Source organism: Procambarus clarkii, chromosome 4 (assembly GCF_040958095.1).
Source record: "Procambarus clarkii isolate CNS0578487 chromosome 4, FALCON_Pclarkii_2.0, whole genome shotgun sequence".
NCBI classification, from domain to species: domain Eukaryota; kingdom Metazoa; phylum Arthropoda; class Malacostraca; order Decapoda; family Cambaridae; genus Procambarus; species Procambarus clarkii.
The window spans coordinates 18,338,571-18,358,570 of NC_091153.1; the positions used below are offsets into that span (position 1 = coordinate 18,338,571).

The 20,000-nt window shown below is 44.7% G+C and overlaps 1 protein-coding gene across 2 annotated transcripts in view; it reads left to right on the plus strand.

The window, feature by feature from the left end:
• Window positions 1-20,000, plus strand: part of LOC123751101 (uncharacterized) — an 81,696-nt gene that overhangs the window by 356 nt on the left and 61,340 nt on the right. For both annotated transcript variants that reach the window (XM_069333077.1, XM_069333092.1), the window contains exon 2: window positions 15,514-15,543. In XM_069333077.1, the coding sequence (XP_069189178.1) occupies window positions 15,514-15,543 (30 nt within the window). The remainder of the gene's footprint in view (window positions 1-15,513; window positions 15,544-20,000) is intronic.

A 20,000-nucleotide genomic window follows, 5' to 3' on the forward strand; every position in this document is an offset into this window, starting at 1 on the left:
CCAGATTCTTGCCTTACTTGTCACATTTATCACTAGAGCGTTGGTTCAACTTCCCGCATTACTCCTAATGATTTTCTCCCGGCTATATCACGTCATTGTTATTTCTCTGTGTTCTCACTGTAGCTCTTCACCTGTCTACCATGTATCTACAGGTTAATCACCTGTTGCTTAGTGTAGACACATTCACTCATCTACCTACTTACCTGACCACTGGAACTATTTATATATATATATATATATATATATATATATATATATATATATATATATATATATATATATATATATATATATATATATATATATATATATATATATATATATGTCGTACCTAGTAGCCAGAACGCACTTCTCAGCCTACTATGCAAGGCCCAATTTGCCTAATAAGCCAAGTTTTCATGAATTAATTGTTTTTCGACAGAGAAACAATGGGCAGAGTCAGAAACAAACAGAGAAACAAAACAAAACATTGTTTTGAGAAACAATGGGCAGAGTTTCTTTCACCCTATGCCCCTGTTACCTAGCAGTAAAACAGGTACCTGGGTGTTAGTCAGCTGTCACGGGCTGCTTCCTGGGGGTGGAGACCTGGTCGAGCACCGGGCCGCGGGGACACTAAAGCCCCGAAATCATCTCAAGATAACCTCAAGAAGATAACGCTCCCTGCAGTTCCTGGTGGTGGGGACGTTGCGTGTTTTGTGATGGGCGGCCTTATTCCTGCTGTCATGTGGTTAAACTCCATCGGATTGGAGTTTACTGGCCGTGCTGGTTACCCGCTGGTGGACGTGGTATTGAGTGACATGCTTCGTGTATGTTTTAACATACTTTGCGTGTAGCTATCCCATTTCCTGCTTCTCTGTTCCTTTGATTCTGTTGTAATATGTGCCCCTCTGGCTATGATGTTTGCCCTAATGTGTTCTGTGCTTGTGCCTCTCCTTTTATTTCTTGCACTGCAAGTGGTTAGTTGTGCATGTTATTGTTTATTGTTTGTGTTGTTATTGTGCCTTGTATGGCTTATGTTTCTGTTTTTTGGCTTGTTGTATATTTTATGATTTTATAATTTTGTATTTTTATATATGTCTTTTTTTTTTTTATTTGTTCTCCTTATGCTTTCCCTGTGTGTTATGATGTTTGTTTGTTTTGTTTTATATGTTATTGTGTTTTGTGTATTGCTCCCCCTCCCCATCTGGCCCATTGGCGTCGTGAGGGGGCTTGGTGGACGGCTGCCGGAGTGTGATGCTCCGTGGGGCAGTCCTCTGTCCTTTTCTGGCCTTGCACTCCTGCTGCTGTCTTCTCTAATTGTGCCGGATCGCTTTTCCTTTTCCTTATGTTTCGTTTTTCTCCCCCCTCTTCTCCTATCTGCTTGTCGTTTCCTGCCGACCTTTTGCTTGTTTAGGATTATTTCTTTGGACTTCTTCTATTTTGACGCCCGGGTGCTTGAGGAGGCATACTCTTGCACCTGTAGAACTGTAGTACCCAACGTCTCGAGCGAGGGGAACCTTTTATTGTCAATCCCCCTTTCGTCGCTGAACCCGATCTCGACGGACTGACGGTTCTTAAGGTGGCGTTTGTGGGGCGTATACTCACGACGCACCCCTAGGGGGCCCCGGCATGATCGGCGATAGCTTCCTGTTGGGTGTCCTGCCTCTAATTGTGGCTCCATGGTGGGTGTCCTGTCTCTAATTGTGGCTCCATGGTGGGTATGGGGGCACATTCGTGGATGAATTTCTATCTCTTCGTCTCTATGTCGTTGAATGTTTCCGTTGTACCATCTCAGGCTTCTGGGTGGGCGACCAAGCCCCCGAGTCGGCCTGTATTGGAAGACCAGGCTCTGTAGCTCCCGCTGCGTTGGGCCCCGACCTTGCTCCTCCTTTGACCGTCCTGACTTCTTCCCCCAGCTCCCCTCCCTCCTCTGTGGTTGGGTCGAGCCTCCAGCCCCCGGTGGTGACCACTTCGTCCCCTGGTGCGGCTAAGTCTCTCGTTGTGACTACTGTGCCTTTTGACCCCTCTCTCTCTAGGAGTTCTCAACGCCGTTTGCGCCCCAGCCGCACTCGCTCGATTCCTTCCCGTGCTGATGCGTATCAGGCCTTGTTTGGTCCTGCTTCATGGGCCAAATACTTTGATCTCCTCCCTCTTGATTCTGCGCCTCCTGACGATTTCTCCCTCCATCGGCATCTTGTAGATTCCGTGGATGCGTCTGTTACTTTCAACCCCACTCGTCTCGGTACACGTGTCGTTGCTGCTCCTTCTCAGGATGCAGCTTCCCGCTTGGCTGCTTTATCTTGCCTTGGCGAGATCCCTGTTCGGGTCTCCAAGAACGTTCAGATGAATGCCAGAGTTGGCACTATTCTCCTCCCACCTCATGTTACAACCGGTTTTCGGAATCTGCAGGATTGCCACGATGATATTCGGCATATCCATGATGCCCAAGGCCATTCTGTCCTCCAGGTTGACTCGTTTACTCGTCCCCCTCGTGGTCGTCGCCGTCAACCCCTTCGCGTTGTGAAGATCACCTTTGATGGTAGGACCCTTCCATCCTCTGTCATTCTTGCTGGTGCTAGCTGCTCTGTCCAGGAGTATATTCCTTCTCCTCGACTTTGTAACAAGTGCTGGAGGTTTGGGCATGGTGCCCTCCGCTGCTCTGGGACTGTCTCTCTCTGTCCTTTGTGTGGGGGTGAAGGTCACTCTAAGTCGGAGTGCACTTCTCCCCATGCTCGCTGCCTCAACTGTGGTGGGGCCCATCCTACCTTCTCTCGTGTCTGTGTCCATTACAAGCTTGAGGCAGCCGTCCTCAACCTGAAGCACCGGGAGCGTTTATCTTTTCCTGAGGCGAGGCACCAGGTTCGGCGGCTACCGCCTTATACTAACATTTATGCTCGTGTGTTGCGCTCTTCCTCTCCTCGTCCTTCCCCCCTTCCTCAGACTCACAACCGTTTCCGGGCCTTGGACCGTGATACGCCCACTGCCCCCTCCTCTGTTCCTTTGTGTTCTGTCCCGAGGGGTCCCCCTCCTGGTCCTCTGTCTGGGGTTCCCCTTCTTTCTACCCGGTCTGTCATGTCTCCTGTGTCTTCTTCCTCGTCCCCCTCCGATCCTCCTTCCCATCCTCTTCCTCCATCTATCGGCTTTCCCCGCCGCCTGTCGGTGCAGGCGGATGTCCATCGCTCTCCTAACGGCCGTCGTGTGTGCTCTCGTTCAGCTTCTGTTGAGACACTGGAATCCGTTGCCCGGTACGTAGTTGCTGGGACACCAGTCTCTTTAAGTCAGAAGCGTAAGCCTGGCTCCTCTCCTTCCTCCTCCCCGGCGGGTAAGAAGGCTTCGCTTTCTTCCTCAGCTCCTACTTCTGGTTCTGTTGCTCCTTCCCCTCCCGTTTCAGTGATTGCGCCCCCTGTTCCTGCTATGGAGGTTTCTTTGGCCCCTGCTTCCCTTTCGGTTGCTGCTCTTGCTGGGGTGCGCTCCCCTCTTTCTACTCCCCCTCTTCCTGCTGCTGTCCTTGACTGCTCCTCTCCGTTGTCTCCTCCTCTTCCTCCTCCTCCTCCTCCGGACTCCGCCCGCCCATTTCTGATCTGTTCTCCCGTTTCCTTCCCTCCGTCTCTGCTTAGTTTACCCATGCCCCCTAACCCTGACTTTGCTGACCCTGATCCCGACCCTGATATTCTTTAACGTACTCTGTTGCTCTTTCGCCTTTGTTTCTTCCTTGTTCTCTGTTTTTGCCCTTTCTCTTCTCGTCGTTGTCCATTCTTCAATGGAACGTTCGAGGTTATTACGCCAATTTCCTCGAACTCCAACTTCTGATTTCGCGGTTTTCGCCCCTTTGTGTCTGTCTCCAGGAGCCGATGCTTGGTGCTCGTCCTGGTCGTTTTCGTGGCTATTCCTTTCTCTCACCCCCCCCCCCCCCAGCCGTTGCTGGGGCTTCTAATTCTTCTGCTCTCTTGATTCGTGCTGATGCTCCCTTTGTTCCTTTACTTTTTCCTTCGCCTCTCCATTGTTCTGCTGCTCTTATCTTTGTGGGGAAATGGTACACAGTTTGTTCCATTTATCTCGCTCTCTCTTCCTGATTTGAAACACCTCCTAGACTCCTTGCCGGAGCCTGTGCTCCTGCTGGGTGACTTCAATTGTCGTCATTCTCTTTGGGGTGACGTTCTGACGAATACCCGGGGTCGCCTTCTTGAGCTGTTTCTCCTCTCTTCTTCCCAGTCTCTTCTGAATTCTGGTGAGCCCACTCATTTGGACTCTCGGACTCGCACCCTTTCTTGTCTTGATCTTTCTCTCTGCTCTTCTTCTCTTTACTTAGATTTCACTTGGCAGGTTCTTGATGACCTCCATGGAAGTGATCATTTCCCCATCCTTGTTTCCTTTTTCTCCTTTTTGCCCTTCCCTCTCCTTCCCTAGGTGGGAGTTTGCTAAGGCGGACTGGACCCTATTTACCCTCAGTGCTGCTCTCTCTGACCTCTCCCTTCTGCCTCTCTCTCGTGCTCTCCTCCTTTTTCATGACACTGTCTTCAACGCTGCCCTCCGCTCTATTCCTCGCTCTTCCTCTTGGGGTCCACGGAAGTGCGTTCCCTGGTGGAATGCGGACTGTGCTCGGGCTGTCCGCTGTAAGCGTGCAGCCTGGAAGAGGCACCGCCGTAGGCAGACGACCGATTCTTTTCTTTTCTTTCGGAAAGCGAGTGCGGTGGCCCGCAGGGCCATCCGTACGGCTAAACGTGAATGTTGGGCATCTTATGTCTCAACAATTACATCCGAAACCCCTCTGACCCAGATCTGGAAGCGTATCCGCAAGATAGCGGGTAAGTTCGTTCCCGATGTTTCACCGGTCCTTCACCTCCATGATACTCTTGTGGCGGGCCCGTTGCAGGTCGCTTCCGAACTGGGTTCCCACTTTTCTTCTGTTAGCTCTGGTCTTCATCTTCCCCAATCTTTCCTTCTTCGTAAACCTGTCCTTGAGTCTCGTCCTTTAGATTTCTGCACTCATCTTCAGCTTCCCTATAATGATCCCTTCTCTCTCTCTGAACTTCGTTCTGCCCTGGCCCTCTGCGGTTCTACGGCGGCGGGCTCCGATGGTATTCATTATGAGATGCTTCGCCATCTCCCTCCGTGCACGTCTCAGTATTTACTGAGTCTGTATAATCGGATCTGGGAGTCGTCGTCAGTCCCTGAGGACTGGCTCGATGCCGTTGTCCTCCCTGTTCGCAAACCGGGGTCTCTGGGTACTTCCCCTAAGGACTTTCGCCCTATTGCTCTCACAAGTTGTGTCTGCAAACTCTTTGAACGTATGGTTAACGTTCGTCTGATGTGGTTCCTGGAACACCATCACCTCCTCTCCGCTTCTCAATTTGGTTTCCGCAAGTGCCGCAGCACGACAGATGTCCTGGTGAACTTGGAGGTCTATATTCGTACTGCTTTTGCAGCGAAGACCTCCGTTGTTGCCGTCCTTTTTGACCTGGAAAAGGCTTACGACACCACTTGGCGATATCATATTCTATCTCAACTTCATTCTTTTAGCCTTCGTGGTGTTCTCCCTCTCTTTCTCCGCAGCTTCCTCTCTCGTCGTTCTTTTCGGGTGCGCCTTGGTACCGCTCTATCTGCCTCTTTTCAGCAATACGAAGGTGTGCCCCAGGGTAGTGTTCTGAGCACTACTCTTTTTCTGGTTGCCCTCAATGGTCTTCTTTCCTCTCTTCCTTCTGGTGTCTTCTCCGCCCTTTATGTCGATGATCATACCCTTTGCTGCCAGGGTGATTATTCGCCTCTCCTTCAGCGCCGGCTTCAACTTGCAATTGATGCCGTGTCGTCTTGGGCCACCGATCATGGCTTTAAGTTCTCTACTTCTCAGCTTGTGCCATGACTTTTACGCGGAAACGGGTCGTTCTTCGACCCTCTTTGTCACTGTATGGTCATCCCTTTGAATACAAAGATTCCGCGAAGCTTTTGGGGTTATTCCTTGACACTCGTTTGTCTTGGTCTCCCCATATCTCTTACCTCCGTGTTCAGTGCTCTAAGGCCCTTACCCTCCTTCGGGTCTTGTCCCATACTTCTTGGGGGGCAGATAGGCGCACTCTCCTTGCTTTACATTCCTCTCTCGTCCTGTCTTAGCTCGATTATGGTTGCCCTGCTTACTCGTCTGCTTCTCCTTCTACTCTTCGCCGTCTTGATGCTTTGCACCATACTGGGTTGCACCTCAGTTCTGGTGCCTTTCGTTCGACTCCCATCCTTAGCTTGTATGTTGACACTGGCTTCCCGTCTCTCCAGGACCGCCGAGATTGCTACTGTCTTCGCTATTTTGCGCGGTCCTTGCAACATCCTTCCTCTCGCCTCTGTCGTGCTTTAACTTTTACCCCTCCTGCGGTTCCTGTTCCTCTTCACCACCTCCCTTTTTCTGTTCGGTTATCTCGCCTACAGGATTCTCATTCCGTTCGTATTTCTGATGTTTCTCCTCGTGTTGTTCCTTCTTTGCCCCCGTGGAGAGTCCCTCTTCCGCGGTTTTGTACATCCTTGACCCGTATCACTAAAGCTTTTACCCCTCCTACGGTTCTAAAACGCCTTTTCCTCGAGCACTTTTCTTCTCACTCCGGCTCCGTTTCTGTCTTCACCGATGGGTCTAAGTCTGCGGATGGTGTTGGCTACTCTGTTGTTTTTCCTGATCGCACTTATATGTGTCGTTTACCTCTGGAGACTAGCATCTTTACAGCGGAGCTTTATGCTATTCTCTATGCTCTTCGTCTCCTGCTTTCTCGTTGTCAGTCTTCCTTTGTAGTTGTTATTGACTCTCGTAGTGCCCTCATGGCTCTCGGGTCCTTTAATCCGGTTCATCCAGTAGTTGTCGAGATCCAGCATTGGCTGTTTCTTGTTCACAGTAAATTTAAGTCGGTTGAGTTTTGTTGGGTTCCCAGTCATATTGGTGTGTCTTTAAATGAGCATGCGGATGCTGCCGCCAGGGAAGCTGTCCGCTCTTGTCCCATCTCTCGTAAAGGTATTGCATATTCCGACTTTTACCCGGTTATCCATTCCTCCGTCCTTACCCGTTGGCAGGCTTCTTGGTCGTCTGTTACTGGTAACAAACTACGTACTCTTAAATGTTGTGTTTCCTCGTGGCCGTCCTCCTACCACCGTAACCGGCGTTGGGAAACGGCTCTGGCGAGGTTGCATATTGGCCATACTCGCTTAACCCATGGTCACTTGATGGAGCGCCGCCCTGCTCCTTATTGTCCTAGTTGCATTGTCCCTCTTACGGTCGTGCATGTCCTTCTTGAATGTCCTGACTTCCAGGACGAGCGTGTGTCTTGCTTTCCGACCGCCCCTCGCGGTCACCTGTCCCTCAATAGAATTCTTGGTGACTCGGATACTTTTGATATTGTTCGCCTTATGCGTTTTTGTTCCCGTATTGGCATCCTTGGTGATATTTAGCGCCCTCTGATTATTCTGCACATTTGATGGTGCTACATAGCCTTCCCGGTTTGGTGCCTTCTTTTGATAATTACTTAATTGTGTATTGCTAGCCTGTTTACACTATTTTCTCTTGTGTTCTGTTGATGTTTGCTGTTTTTGTACTGTGCTATCGATCCTTCTGGCCGGTGTTTTTTTGTTTTGTTTATTTTGTTTATTCTGTTCTTTTTATTGTATTTATTGCCTTATATTTGCATGCTTGCATGTAAAAATAAAATTAAAAAAAAAACTCACATACCTGAAACATAAATACACATATTCAGGTCACCTGAAGCTACGGCTACTAATTTCAATAACAATCCAGTGATAACAGCAGCCTTGGAGTGGCCACATCACTTAACCATCATTTACTTGGGTGGTAATTATATACACACCCCACTCGCAATCCAACCAAGACATTCATTCACCTTAAAAGTATAATTCATTCCTTCAAGGAAAACAATTCCACTGTTGTGTTCACTCTCATAGAACCTCGCCAGTCAACGAGAAAGAATATTTGGGGCATGAATTCAGAGTTTCACCAACGCACAGCCAATTACATAAACTGCCGTCTCAGGAGAAGGGTGCGATTGGAAGCCACCTATAAACATTTAACAGCTTGACCATTCCGTGAAAATGTTTCCTCAGAAGGGGTTCATCTTTCCAGTGAATCAAGAGTACATATGGCCAACACATTAATTAATACTATGAAATACTATGAAATCAGCAGGAGTTGGCTGCGCTCTATGATGAGGTGGATGGGGACGCCGCGCTTGCGGATGTTTTTTTGAGTGGGTGCGTTCCAGGTTTGTCTGCTGAGGATTGTGTTGGTTTGGTGGCTGATGTTTCGTTGGGGGAACTTTTCGATGTGGTCAGGTCGTTTTGTTCTGGGAGGGTGCCGGGCTCGGATGGTCTTCCTGTGGAGTTTTACGTTGCCTTTTGGGATGTGTTGAGGGGAGTTCTTTTGGATGTGGTCTGGGCTTGCCTTCGGGGGTGCGTTCTGCCTGTGTCTCAGTGCGTTGGGATTGTGCGGATACTCCCGAAGCCTTGCGATTTGCAGTTCTTCTCGAACTGAAGGCCTATTACGTTGTTGAATGTGGACTATAAGGTCCTGTCAAAGGTTTTGGCTGGTCGGTGTCGCCATGTTGTTGCGTCTGTTGTTTCTGTGGAACAGTTTTGTGGTGTTCCGGGTCGTTCGTTATTGCAGTGCAATGCGTTGTTTCGGGATGTGCTTATGTATATGTCGGGCTCTCGCTCGTCGGCGGCGATGCTCTGCCTGGATTGGTCGAAGGCTTTCGACCGTGTGTCTTTAGCCTTTGTTTTTCGTGTGTTAGAGCGGCTTAGGTTTCCGCTTTTGTTTGTTCGTTGGGTGTGTATGTTGTACGCTAGGTGTTGCAGCCGGGTATGCATTAATGGGTTCTTGAGTGCTCCTTTCCCTGTGCGCCGTTCGGTGCGGCAGGGTTGTCCGCTTTCTATGCTCCTCTATGTGCTCTTTCAGGAGCCTTTTTTTCGGGCGGTCAAGGCCTGTGCGTTCATCTGCCCTCACCAGCTGCCGTCTGGTCTTCGGTTACCCATCTGCAGTTAATGCGGATGATACCGTCCTGTTTGTGGCCTCGTTGGGTTCTGTTGGGGCGGTCCAGGCCATGGTTGAGAGGTTTGAGTTGGTCACTGGGGCCCAAGTTAATAATCGTGCCAAGTCCGGACTTCTGGGTATCGGTGGGTGGTCCTCTCGCCTTGTGTGGGAGGGGTCTTGGTTTCCGGTGGTCTCCTCTCTTCGTGTTCTGGGGATCACCTGGTTCACTTCCTACGAACGCTCTTTGGATTATAATGGGGTTGCGGTTACGCGTAGTGTTGGTGTTGCGGTTGGGTTGTTGGCTGTGTGCCCGTTGACGATTTATCAGCGGGCGTTGCTGCTTACTTGTAAGGTTTTGTCACGTGTTTGGTTCATGGCTCGGTGTTTTCCCCTGGATCGCCGGCTGGCTCTGGGGTTGGAATGTCAGGTTTATAGGTATGTGTGGTGTGGACGTTACCACCCGGTTCGTCGCTCGACGTTGGTGTTAGCTGTGCGGGAGGGTGGGGTTAGTATTCCGTATGTGTTTACCAGAGCCCGGGCGCTGCTCTGGGTCTCGTTGCATTAGGGATTGACGATGCGTGGGGGGCTCAATGCTTTGTGTGTTTATTATTGTTCGGTTAGGTTTAGTTTTTTGGTGGATTTCGGTGGACGTCATGAGGTGGCCTTCTGTACCCCTCCTGTTTACTCTTGGGCGATGGATATTCTCAGGGCTGTCTGCCGTTGTCCGGGTTTTATGTCTCTTTCAGTTAAGACGATTTATGGGATTTTGTTTCGTTGTGTTCGGCCGTGGGTGGAGGCTTTGTTCCCGTGTTGGGATTGGGAGAAGGTGTGGGCGGCGTTGGGGGCGCGGTTTTTGGCGCCGCAGCAACGGGAGTTGTTGTTTCTCATGTTACATTTGTCGTTAGCGACAAATGAACGGTTGTGCATGCTAGGTTTGTGCGCCTCTGCCGCGTGTGTCCACTGTGGGTTGCCCGAGACTCAGTTGCATGTTTTCTATTTTTGTGAGTGGTTGAGTGGTTTGCTTGATTGGTTTTGGGATGTGTTGGCCGTGGTTTGTGGGCCAGGGTATAGGGGTGGGTTTTTGCAGTTTTTGTTTTTGTCTTTTCCGCAGGGCTCTCGCCGGGTGCGGAATACGTTATGTCTTCTTATGGCTGACTATGTGTATTGCGTGTGGGTTGGCCGGAGGGAGGGTTATGGGGTTGATAGGGTTTTGGGGTTTTTGAGAGGCCGTTTGCGGTACACCTGGTGGTGGCTGCAGCGTGCTTTTCTGGGGGATTTTTGCGGTTGGTTTACTGATGCGTATGTTCGTCGGGATGCTTTTGGGTGACTGGTCGTAAGTTGGGTGGGTGGATCTTGTTCCGGTTCGTCTTCGGTCCCCGGCCCTCCGGTAGGCCTCCTCAGGGGAGGTTGGGCTGGGTGTGTGTGTGGTTGTTTCGTTTCTGTTGTGTTTGCTCCTGTAGTTGTGTGTTTTGGTTTGGTGTGTTTGTGCGTGGGTGTGGCTTTTATTCTTTCCCTGGCTCCTGCGTGTGCCTTATTGTTTGCCCCGTGTTAGTTGTGCGCTTTGTGCCTTTTATGTTATTTATGGTATGTGTGTGTGTTTGCTCCTCTGTTTCTGGAGCATGCCTCATATGTATTTTGTGTTACTCTGTGTGGGGTTTGGGGTTATGCTTTATTCTCCTCCCCTTTTGATTATCGGGGTGTTTTGTATTACTGTCCCTGTGTTATAGGTGTGTTTTTTTTTGTCATTACTTAATGTTCTTTGTCTCTTTCATGTGCTATGTGTTTGCTTTATGCTGATTGTGTATTGTTTATGTATTATTGTTCTATTCTTTCTTTGTTTTGTGTTTGTCTTCTGATTTTGTATTCTGATTTGTATTCTGATTTTTTATATAAATAAACAAAAATTTACTTGGGTGGTAATTATATACACACCCCACTCGCAATCCAACCAAGACATTCATTCACCTTAAAAGTATAATTAATTCCTTAAAGGAAAACAATTCCACTGTTGTGTTCACTCTCATAGAACCTCGCCAGTCAACGAGAAAGAATATTTGGGGCATGAATTCAGAGTTTTAACAACGCACAGCCATTTACATAAACTGCCGTCTCAGGAGAAGGGTGGATTGAAATCCACCTATATACCTTTAACAGCTCGACCATTCCGTGAAAATGTTTCCTCAGAAGGGGTTCACCTTTCCAGTGAATCAAGAGTACATGTGGCCAACACATTAATACTATAAAATACCATAGACCATTGTTGCGAGAAGGCCAAACATAATTTGTGTATATAGTTTACCATATAACCTGTGTATATTTTTTATATAAACAAAATCATAAAAATTAGCACTATTCCATTCTGCGCATTCTTGTATATTATAATTTTCAGCTGACCCTCAGGTATGGGTAACACAACTTAGGCTACAGCTGAACTAAGTATGGATCAACCTACCCAACTGTAATTTTCTTTCCTTTTCTGCTTACCCAGTAGAGCAGGATTATTATATAGTTTGTACTGTACTAAGGAATGTGTCGAATTATGTTTCTTATGTTTACCATATATATACATATATACATATATATATATATATATATATATATATATATATATATATATATATATATATATATATATATATATATATATATATATATATATGAAGGTGAAAACATGGGGGGATACATAAGGGATAAACATAGGGGCTGCAGAAGGCTTATTGGCCCATACGAGGCATCTCCTATCTAAACACAAAGATTAATCCAGTGTAATTGGCCTGTTATGTTGGACATTGTCTTCTGTGTTGGCATCGATATGTTCTTGTCTTGTCCTTACTCTCATGGTGGGTAGAGTAAATAGTTCCGTGATTTGGGTGTTCATGGTAGGTCGCTCTATTCTTATGTGAATTGCCTCAAGAATTTGTAATCTTCTTGAATCTTGGGTTTTGTCTATTATGCAAGTATTCTTGTTCAACATTTCTCTTGTTAGAGTAATGTCATGGGCTTGTCTCATGTGATTCCTAGGGGCACCAGATTGAAGATGGCATGTCAAACGCCTCGTCAGCTTGGTCGACGTCATACCTATGTACTTACATTAAAGGTTACATCCTTCGTGGGGGCAAGTGTACATGTATACAACGCTTGACTGCTGTAGAGGGTTCTCCGTCGGCTTCGGGCTGTTTTTGATAAGGAGTTCGGAAGTCTTCTTGGTTTTGTAGAATATTATCAGGTTTATGTTTTGGTTGGGAGTAGTGCTTTTTACTCCTTTACGGATTATTTCTTTCATTATTCTTTCCTCTTTTATATGTTCACTGTGTATGGTTGATTTGTAATATAATTTTATTGGGGGTGTTGTGGTTTCTGTTCTAGGTTCTGATTTATACCAACGGTCCAAGTGTCTTCTTATAGCAGCGTTTATTTCCGCGTTGCTATATCCGTTGTTCACCAATACCTGAGTTACTCTTTCAAACTCTCTACTCACGTTGCTCCATTCAGAGCAGTGGGTAAGCGCTCGACGAATATAAACATTGAGAACACTGGCTTTGTATCTTTGGGGGCACTCACTTCTACCGTTCAGGCATAATCCTATGTTGGTGGGCTTGGTATATACGTTGGTGCTGAAAGAGGTTCCTGTTTTTGTTATTAGTACATCCAAGAATGGCAGACTGTTATTTTCACTATTTTCATGTGTAAATCGGAGTACTGACTCTCTCAAAGAGAGAGTCAGTACTCCGATTAGTCAGTACAAGCCCATGACATTACTCTAACAAGAGAAATGTTGAACAAGAATACTTGCATAATAGACAAAACCCAAGATTCAAGAAGATTACAAATTCTTGAGGCAATTCACATAAGAATAGAGCGACCTACCATGAACACCCAAATCACGGAACTATTTACTCTACCCACCATGAGAGTAAGGACAAGACAAGAACATATCGATGCCAACACAGAAGACAATGTCCAACATAACAGGCCAATTACACTGGATTAATCTTTGTGTTTAGATAGGAGATGCCTCGTATGGGCCAATAAGCCTTCTGCAGCCCCTATGTTTATCCCTTATGTATCCCCCCATGTTTTCACCTTCATATATATATATATATATATATATATATATATATATATATATATATATATATGTCGTACCTAGTAGCCAGAACGCACTTCTCAGCCTACTATGCAAGGCCCGATTTGCCTAATAAGCCAAGTTTTCCTGAATTATTATATTTTCTCTAATTTTTTTCTTATGCAATGATAAAGCAACCCATTTCATTATGTATGAGGTCAATTTTTTTATTGGAGTTAAAATTAACGTAGATATATGACCGAACCTAACCAACCCTACCTAACCTAACCTAATCTATCTTTATAGGTTAGGTTAGGTTAGGTGAGGTAGGTTAGGTAGTCAAAAAATCTTTAATTCATGAAAACTTGGCTTATTAGGCAAATTGGGCCTTGCATAGTAGGCTGAGAAGTGCATTCTGGCTACTAGGTATGACATATATATATATATATATATATATATATATATATATATATATATATATATATATATATATATATATATATATATAATCATTATTATTATTTCATTTTATTGTGTTTTATTGTGTTTCATCTTTTGAGTGCTACAAAATATCACTATCCCAACTAAAGGCGAAAATAAAGGACTAACCCGCGTTATAACTTGTAGTGGCACCAAGTATCATTCAAATCTCTTACATTTAATCTTTAATCTGTCTGCCAACCTCTATGTGAGGTACGATAATACTGCATAGTGTAGGAAAATTTAAATACTAGGCTATCAAGACAATACTGGTTCCAACCATATGAACAAGTACCCCAGCAATATCAACACAAGTCCTAGACGACTTGAACTCAAAGCCAACATAGCTACTCCAGAAAAAGTAAAGAGATCCCTGATAGACCTTAAAGGGTACTCGACAAGATTACTCAATAAATCTGAGAGCGTATCAAAGGAATCCCTCAGTTAATCATAATCAACTAGAAATAGCTCTCAGAGAAGCCGATAGTAAATTTGAACAAATCAAGACTATGATTTGGTCATATATCAGTGTACTGGATGCTAGTGACACTGATCCTTATGAAGTAGGCCAGATCATAGCAGAATTAGCTATGTATTAGGATGACAAACAAGAAAAGTTCAATCCTCTGCTTAACTTATTCAATGTATGGGAGAGGTTGAGTGAAAGAAGGCCGGTTTTATTGTAACACAATAAAGGTGTTTAGTTTAGTTATATTTTATTTTAGATACAACATGAGTCAACCAGACAGAATATTTGAGGTGCCAAACTGTCGGCCATTAGTAATTAAAGTCACACCTATAGAAGTGTGAATGACAGAAGTTGACCAGGGGTTAAGTCATGTGAATTGACCTTGCTTCTGCTAAACTGATAACTGCAGACGGATGGCTGGGTTGTGCCCATCAAACAAACCGCTGGTTAAGGTGTAGTAGGTCGAGAGCCTGAAGCTATCAGGCTCTCTACCAGGGTATAGTGCGGAGTCTCTACCAGGGTGGGCGGGGTTTAGCTCCCAGATTCCCCATAAATACCCATGGAACTGTACATTAGGGAGCATCGGCAGAGGAAAGCAGACACAGAGAGGCTGGAGGATTGAACAGCAGCCGAAACCAGGCTGTCGGCCGGTCGGAGGGACTCTGCCTGTCAACCCCCTCCTCCCCCTCCGTATCCTTCTTAGGCTCAGACACTTGGTGAATTGAACTGTAAGGTGACAAATTGGGTGTCTCTCCAACTAGAGGTGTTGTGTGATTTCAGGGGAAGTCAGCCGTGGTGTTCTCAAATTCTTGTGTAATGACTTCCATTGTATATTAATCTCGACATAGTGAACATAGTTAAATTACTTGAATTATGATATTTATCATGTTAAATATATAATTGATGAATTTATTTTTAAAATGACTTTGAGTTTATTGGCTTAAAGATTCTTTCATGTACAAGTACACGATTCCAGTTGATACATGAACTCCTTAAATAATTTTGTTGTACATACACGTTCCATGCCTTGTCTTGCATGTACTGAGTTAAAATGAATGGCGCCAGCTATTTTTCATCTTTAACCTATTCTACTTTCTACCTCTCCTACTACTCTACTAACTTCTACTTTCCTCATTGATCTCATTTTCTTCCTCCTTATAACTTTCCCTTTCGCCTGACCATCTACCTCCTCACAACTCCTTCACGCCTCTCTACCTCTATCACCCCTACCCCTCACACATTACTTCATTATTTATTTATTTATTTTCGTTTCTCATATTCGTTACATTATTAATATGAGTACTCATAAATTTATCTCTGTCTTTTGTTGTGCTTAAGTTCCTAGTGCCGACTTTTACCTCAACCTTCCGACTTGACGTTTGGTTGTGTATGTGTTACACGTATTTACACATTTAGTCAGGTTGTACTATTGTGTTGAGTTGTTGTTCGGTTTAATATTATACCGTTCTGGTTATAGATTTCCATGTGTATGCTTTGTTATCATTTCAGAAGAAACCAGTGACTCCAAAGAGATATGGGGTGAGTTGTTGTCATACCCTGATTTATTGATTATTGTGTTTATTGATTAATGTCACTGTTATTATTAATGCGATTTTGTCGTGTTGTGATTTGTGCTGTTATTGATTAAGCACTGTGAAGTGTAACCTAGTGTTACCGTGTTCTGTTCTGTCTGTGTGATAAGAATTTATGTCATCTTTAATTGCTAAATGAAGAGTCAGTGAAGTTAATTAGTTATTGTGATTACCTGTCCATTGGGACAGTATAATTAACGTAATCAAGTGAAGTGGCATATTCTTGGTTGGCAAGATGTCTTAAGTGACAGCGTTGAGTCAGCATCATTTGTTCTTCATTAACTAACTGTCTGTTTGACAGTAATTAATGTAATATCTCACTGATTGTTTAAATATCTTTGTGACGAAGTAAATACTGTGGGAGAATTATTGTATTGATTATTGGACTGAGCGACAGATTGTAATTAATGTAAATTACCTTTGGGTGTTGATTGTCTGGATGTAATTAATTAATATAATTAATTAATGTAATTAACTAAATTCTTGTTTTGAGTAAATTGATTGGGAATCAATTGTTCTGGTCTGTGTGATAGAACAATAAAGTTTTTACTGTTGTTTTGATTGCCTTCCTTACAGACGTGTGCTAACGTAGTTTGAGTGTTCAACCCGTTCTCGCACTTTCGTATAGTCAATACTGACTTATTAAATACGTGCATATGTGACATACTTAACATACTAGTTTACATTGAAAAGCTTCATAGAAAACACCGACCTTACCTAACCTTTTTTGTATGTTAAGATAGCATCTTATTGCTTCGTAATTGCAATTATTACTTAACCTATTATAGGTATAGGTTAAGTAATAATTGTAATTACGAAGCAATAAGATGCTTATCTTAACATACTAAGAAGGTTAGGTAAGGTCGGTGTTTTGTATGAAGCTTTTCAAGGTAAACTAGTATGTTTAGTATGTCACATATGCACGTATTTAATAAGTCAATATTAACTGTAAGAAAGTGCGAGAACGGGTTGGAGTGTTACAGGAGACTGTCTCAGTGACCAGTCTTGCTTTGTTTGCTTTGTTGTTAATTGTTTTGATTTGTATCTTGAGTCTAAGTGGGCACCTGTTTGCTCAGTCTACTTCATTATACCAGTCAAGTGCGTTACGAACAGGATTCCGTACTATACTGCTGTTTGAATAGCTGTCATCAGTGTTGACCTAGGAAAATTAACGTAACGTTAAATGATTGTGCTTTGTATTAGTATTAAGTTTCATATTAAATTGTTGTTGTTAACGAACGCAGTGTCTTTATATCAATACCGTTCAACAATATTTACCACCATACTTACGCTGCAACAAACTAGACTATTTCTTACATTTAATGAAGGCCTGCTTCTGGATTCGAACCTGAGTCATAACCACACACACCAAATATAAATTTATTGTGAGATCCCAATAGTTACCATTAACATTGTCCTAGCAATTGAGATGCTAAACAACTTAGTGGTAGGTATCCCAAGGGAGTAGACATCGACGGTTGTTCTCGTCATTTTATTACAGTTTTAAAGTAAAATGTTCACGTCTGACACTCAACGTGTTGGCTTGTGCAGGCCTATCTGTCTGAGCATCACTAGTGAATTAGTGCAAAAAATAAGAAATTCTCACACTATTACGAGGATCGAAAATTTTACAGCTAGAGTCATGGATGACCAAATATAGGGAACCGGTCGGCCGAGCGGACAGCACGCGGGACTTGTGATCCTGTGGTCCTGGGTTCAATCCCAGGCGCTGGCGAGAAATAATGGGCAGAGTTTCTTTCACCCTATGCCCCTGTTACCTAGCAGTAAATAGGTATCTGGGTGTTAGTCAGCTGTCACGGGCTGCTTCCTGGGGGTGGAGGCCTGGTCGAGGACCGGGCCGCGGGGACACTAAAAGCCCCGAAATCATCTCAAGATAAGATATATGGAAAGGATGATCTATTTCTCAAGAGTCCTCCCTAAGTTCAGAAAAGGACGGGTTCAGCACCCATTATGCTCCAATATCCTAATATTAAAGTTCCTATTGGAAATACTTACATATATAGCGTTATGGCATATACATGAATAGACCCTCTCCATCTCTCTCTCTCTTTTTAAAACTAAGTCTAGGGTTCATAAAGACTGTCAAATGACGTACCTAGTGAATCTTCACGCAAGAGCTGTTATCCTTCCTAAGCTCATCTGAAGTCTGCTTCTAGAAACTCATTTATTTCATGAGAATGTACTTTGAAACTATCACACAGGGAACTATCATATAAGGAACCTGGTGAAACTGCAAGAGCTGTAATTCTTCCTCAGCTAAGTTGAAAACTACTGATAGAAGCTCATTAATTTCATGAGCCTAATTATATGCATCAATAAGAGTAGCCTTTATTCATTAACATCATTAGGTAACAATCATATACGGGACAGGATGAGCCTGTAGCCAACTGTGTGCCAGAGCCTTCATGTGATCTGTTGACCTCCTGTGTATCAACCTGTTGAGCGAACAAATTCCAGATGTGATTCAGCCTAGGAATGAATGATCACTGTCGGAGTGATGTTCTCAAGAAAGGCACTTCCAGCATGAGAATTGAAGGTTGAGCGCCTAGTGCTACAGGTGGCAACTACTGGTAGTCCACGGAGTTGGGCCAGGTGAGAAATGTTTTGGAAGTTGGCCTTTTACATAATAGTAAGACCCCCAACGTCACGGTGGTGTTGCAGGCTCTGATGTTCAGACCGTTCCCACCTGACTTGGTCAAGACTAGAGATGAGTCTTCCTGCACAGCTCTCCACTTTGTCCAAAAGTCTGATGAATGGTGGGGGGCAGACGTCCCAGGAAAGATGTGCGATGATGTACTACTTGTAAGATGAGAGCGAACTTGTGCTTCATATTTTCATCTTGTTTTGCAGCTGTCAAGAAGGTGTTCAATGCACCGTAGCAAACAATGCAAACGTCAGTAAGTATCCTGGCTGACGTTTGGGCAAAGTTAATAAGCACGTTACTCTTCATTATCCCTGAAGAATCGAACTTCATTCCCAAAATGTGAATTTCAACTGTGAACTCTAGGGATCTGCCACCCTATTGAAAGCATGTCCGTTTTGCAATGTGCAATCTACTTATCATCATCGTTTGTGCTTTCTCAGCCACAAATGTGACCTGTCATTTCCTACCCCAAGTAGAAATCATTGAAAGTTGATGATTGATGAGTCTTGCAGCGGTTGGCATTTCCTCTTGATGACCAGACCAAAACTAGAAGGTGAAGGGACGATGCCGTTTCGGTCCGTCCTGGACAATTCTCAAGTCAATTGTCTCAAGTCAAGTCGACCATTCACAATCAACTTATGAATGGTTCAGGACGGACCGAAACGTCGTCGTCCCTTCACCTTCTGGTGTGTGGTCTGGTCAACATTCTTCAGCCACGTTATTGTGACTCATCGCCTGCATATGGCATTTCTTCTTTTCTGTATGTAAAGGTTAGAGTGCAGTCATTAGCATAGGCCTTCATCTCAGGAATGAGATGAAGTAGATTGTTGAAATTTACATTCCACAGCAGACGGCCAAGCATATTGGCCTATGGATCGCTGGCATCAATTCAGCTACTTTCGGATTCTGTTCCATTGAGGACTACTATTAGTCTATTGTTGAGGGCAGTCTTTTATTAACTCTTAGATGGAGCCTGAGATGCCTAATGCTTGAAGCTCCGCTACTAATCCAGAGTGCCAGACGCGATCAAATTCTCTTGCTATGTCTAGAGCAACAACACAGCTGACCTTGGACTCATCCAGTGACTGATGCCACTTAGTGGAGAGATTTAGCAATAGATCAGCAGCAGATCGGCCTTTTATAAAACCATACTGTCGATCACATATTAGCCGATGGTGATATAAAATGGTATACTTTGCTGATCGATTATCGATTCTTGGATTTTACCAGTAATGGAGAGCAGTGACAATGGTCTGTAGTTACTAACCACTGAGCGGCTCTTCAAATGTGTACTAGAACAACATCTGCCTTCTTCCATAAGAAAGGCCAAATTCCTGGAGCTAGGCCGAGGTGGAAGAGGCTTGTGAGAGGTGGAGCAAACAGGTCAGCACAGCTTGGTTGTAGTCTTGGAATGACCTTATCTGGCTCCACAGTTTTGCTTGTGTCTAGCATTTAAAGGAAATTGAGAATTTCAGCCTGGTGTATAACTACTTCAGTTATCCTAGACACAGTGCTTAGAGCAAGATGTGGAGGCTGACATTCAGGATCAGGAACTTGCATCTTGGCAGCAAAGTGGTTTGCCAATAGATCAACCTTTCCCTGATTATTGGTTACAGCCGTTCCATCCTCCCTGTTTAGAGGCGGGATCTTGAGGTTATCTTGAGATGGTTTTGGGGCTTTTTTTTAGTGTCCCTACGGCCCGGTCCTCGACCAGGCCTCCACCCCCAGGAAGCAGCCCG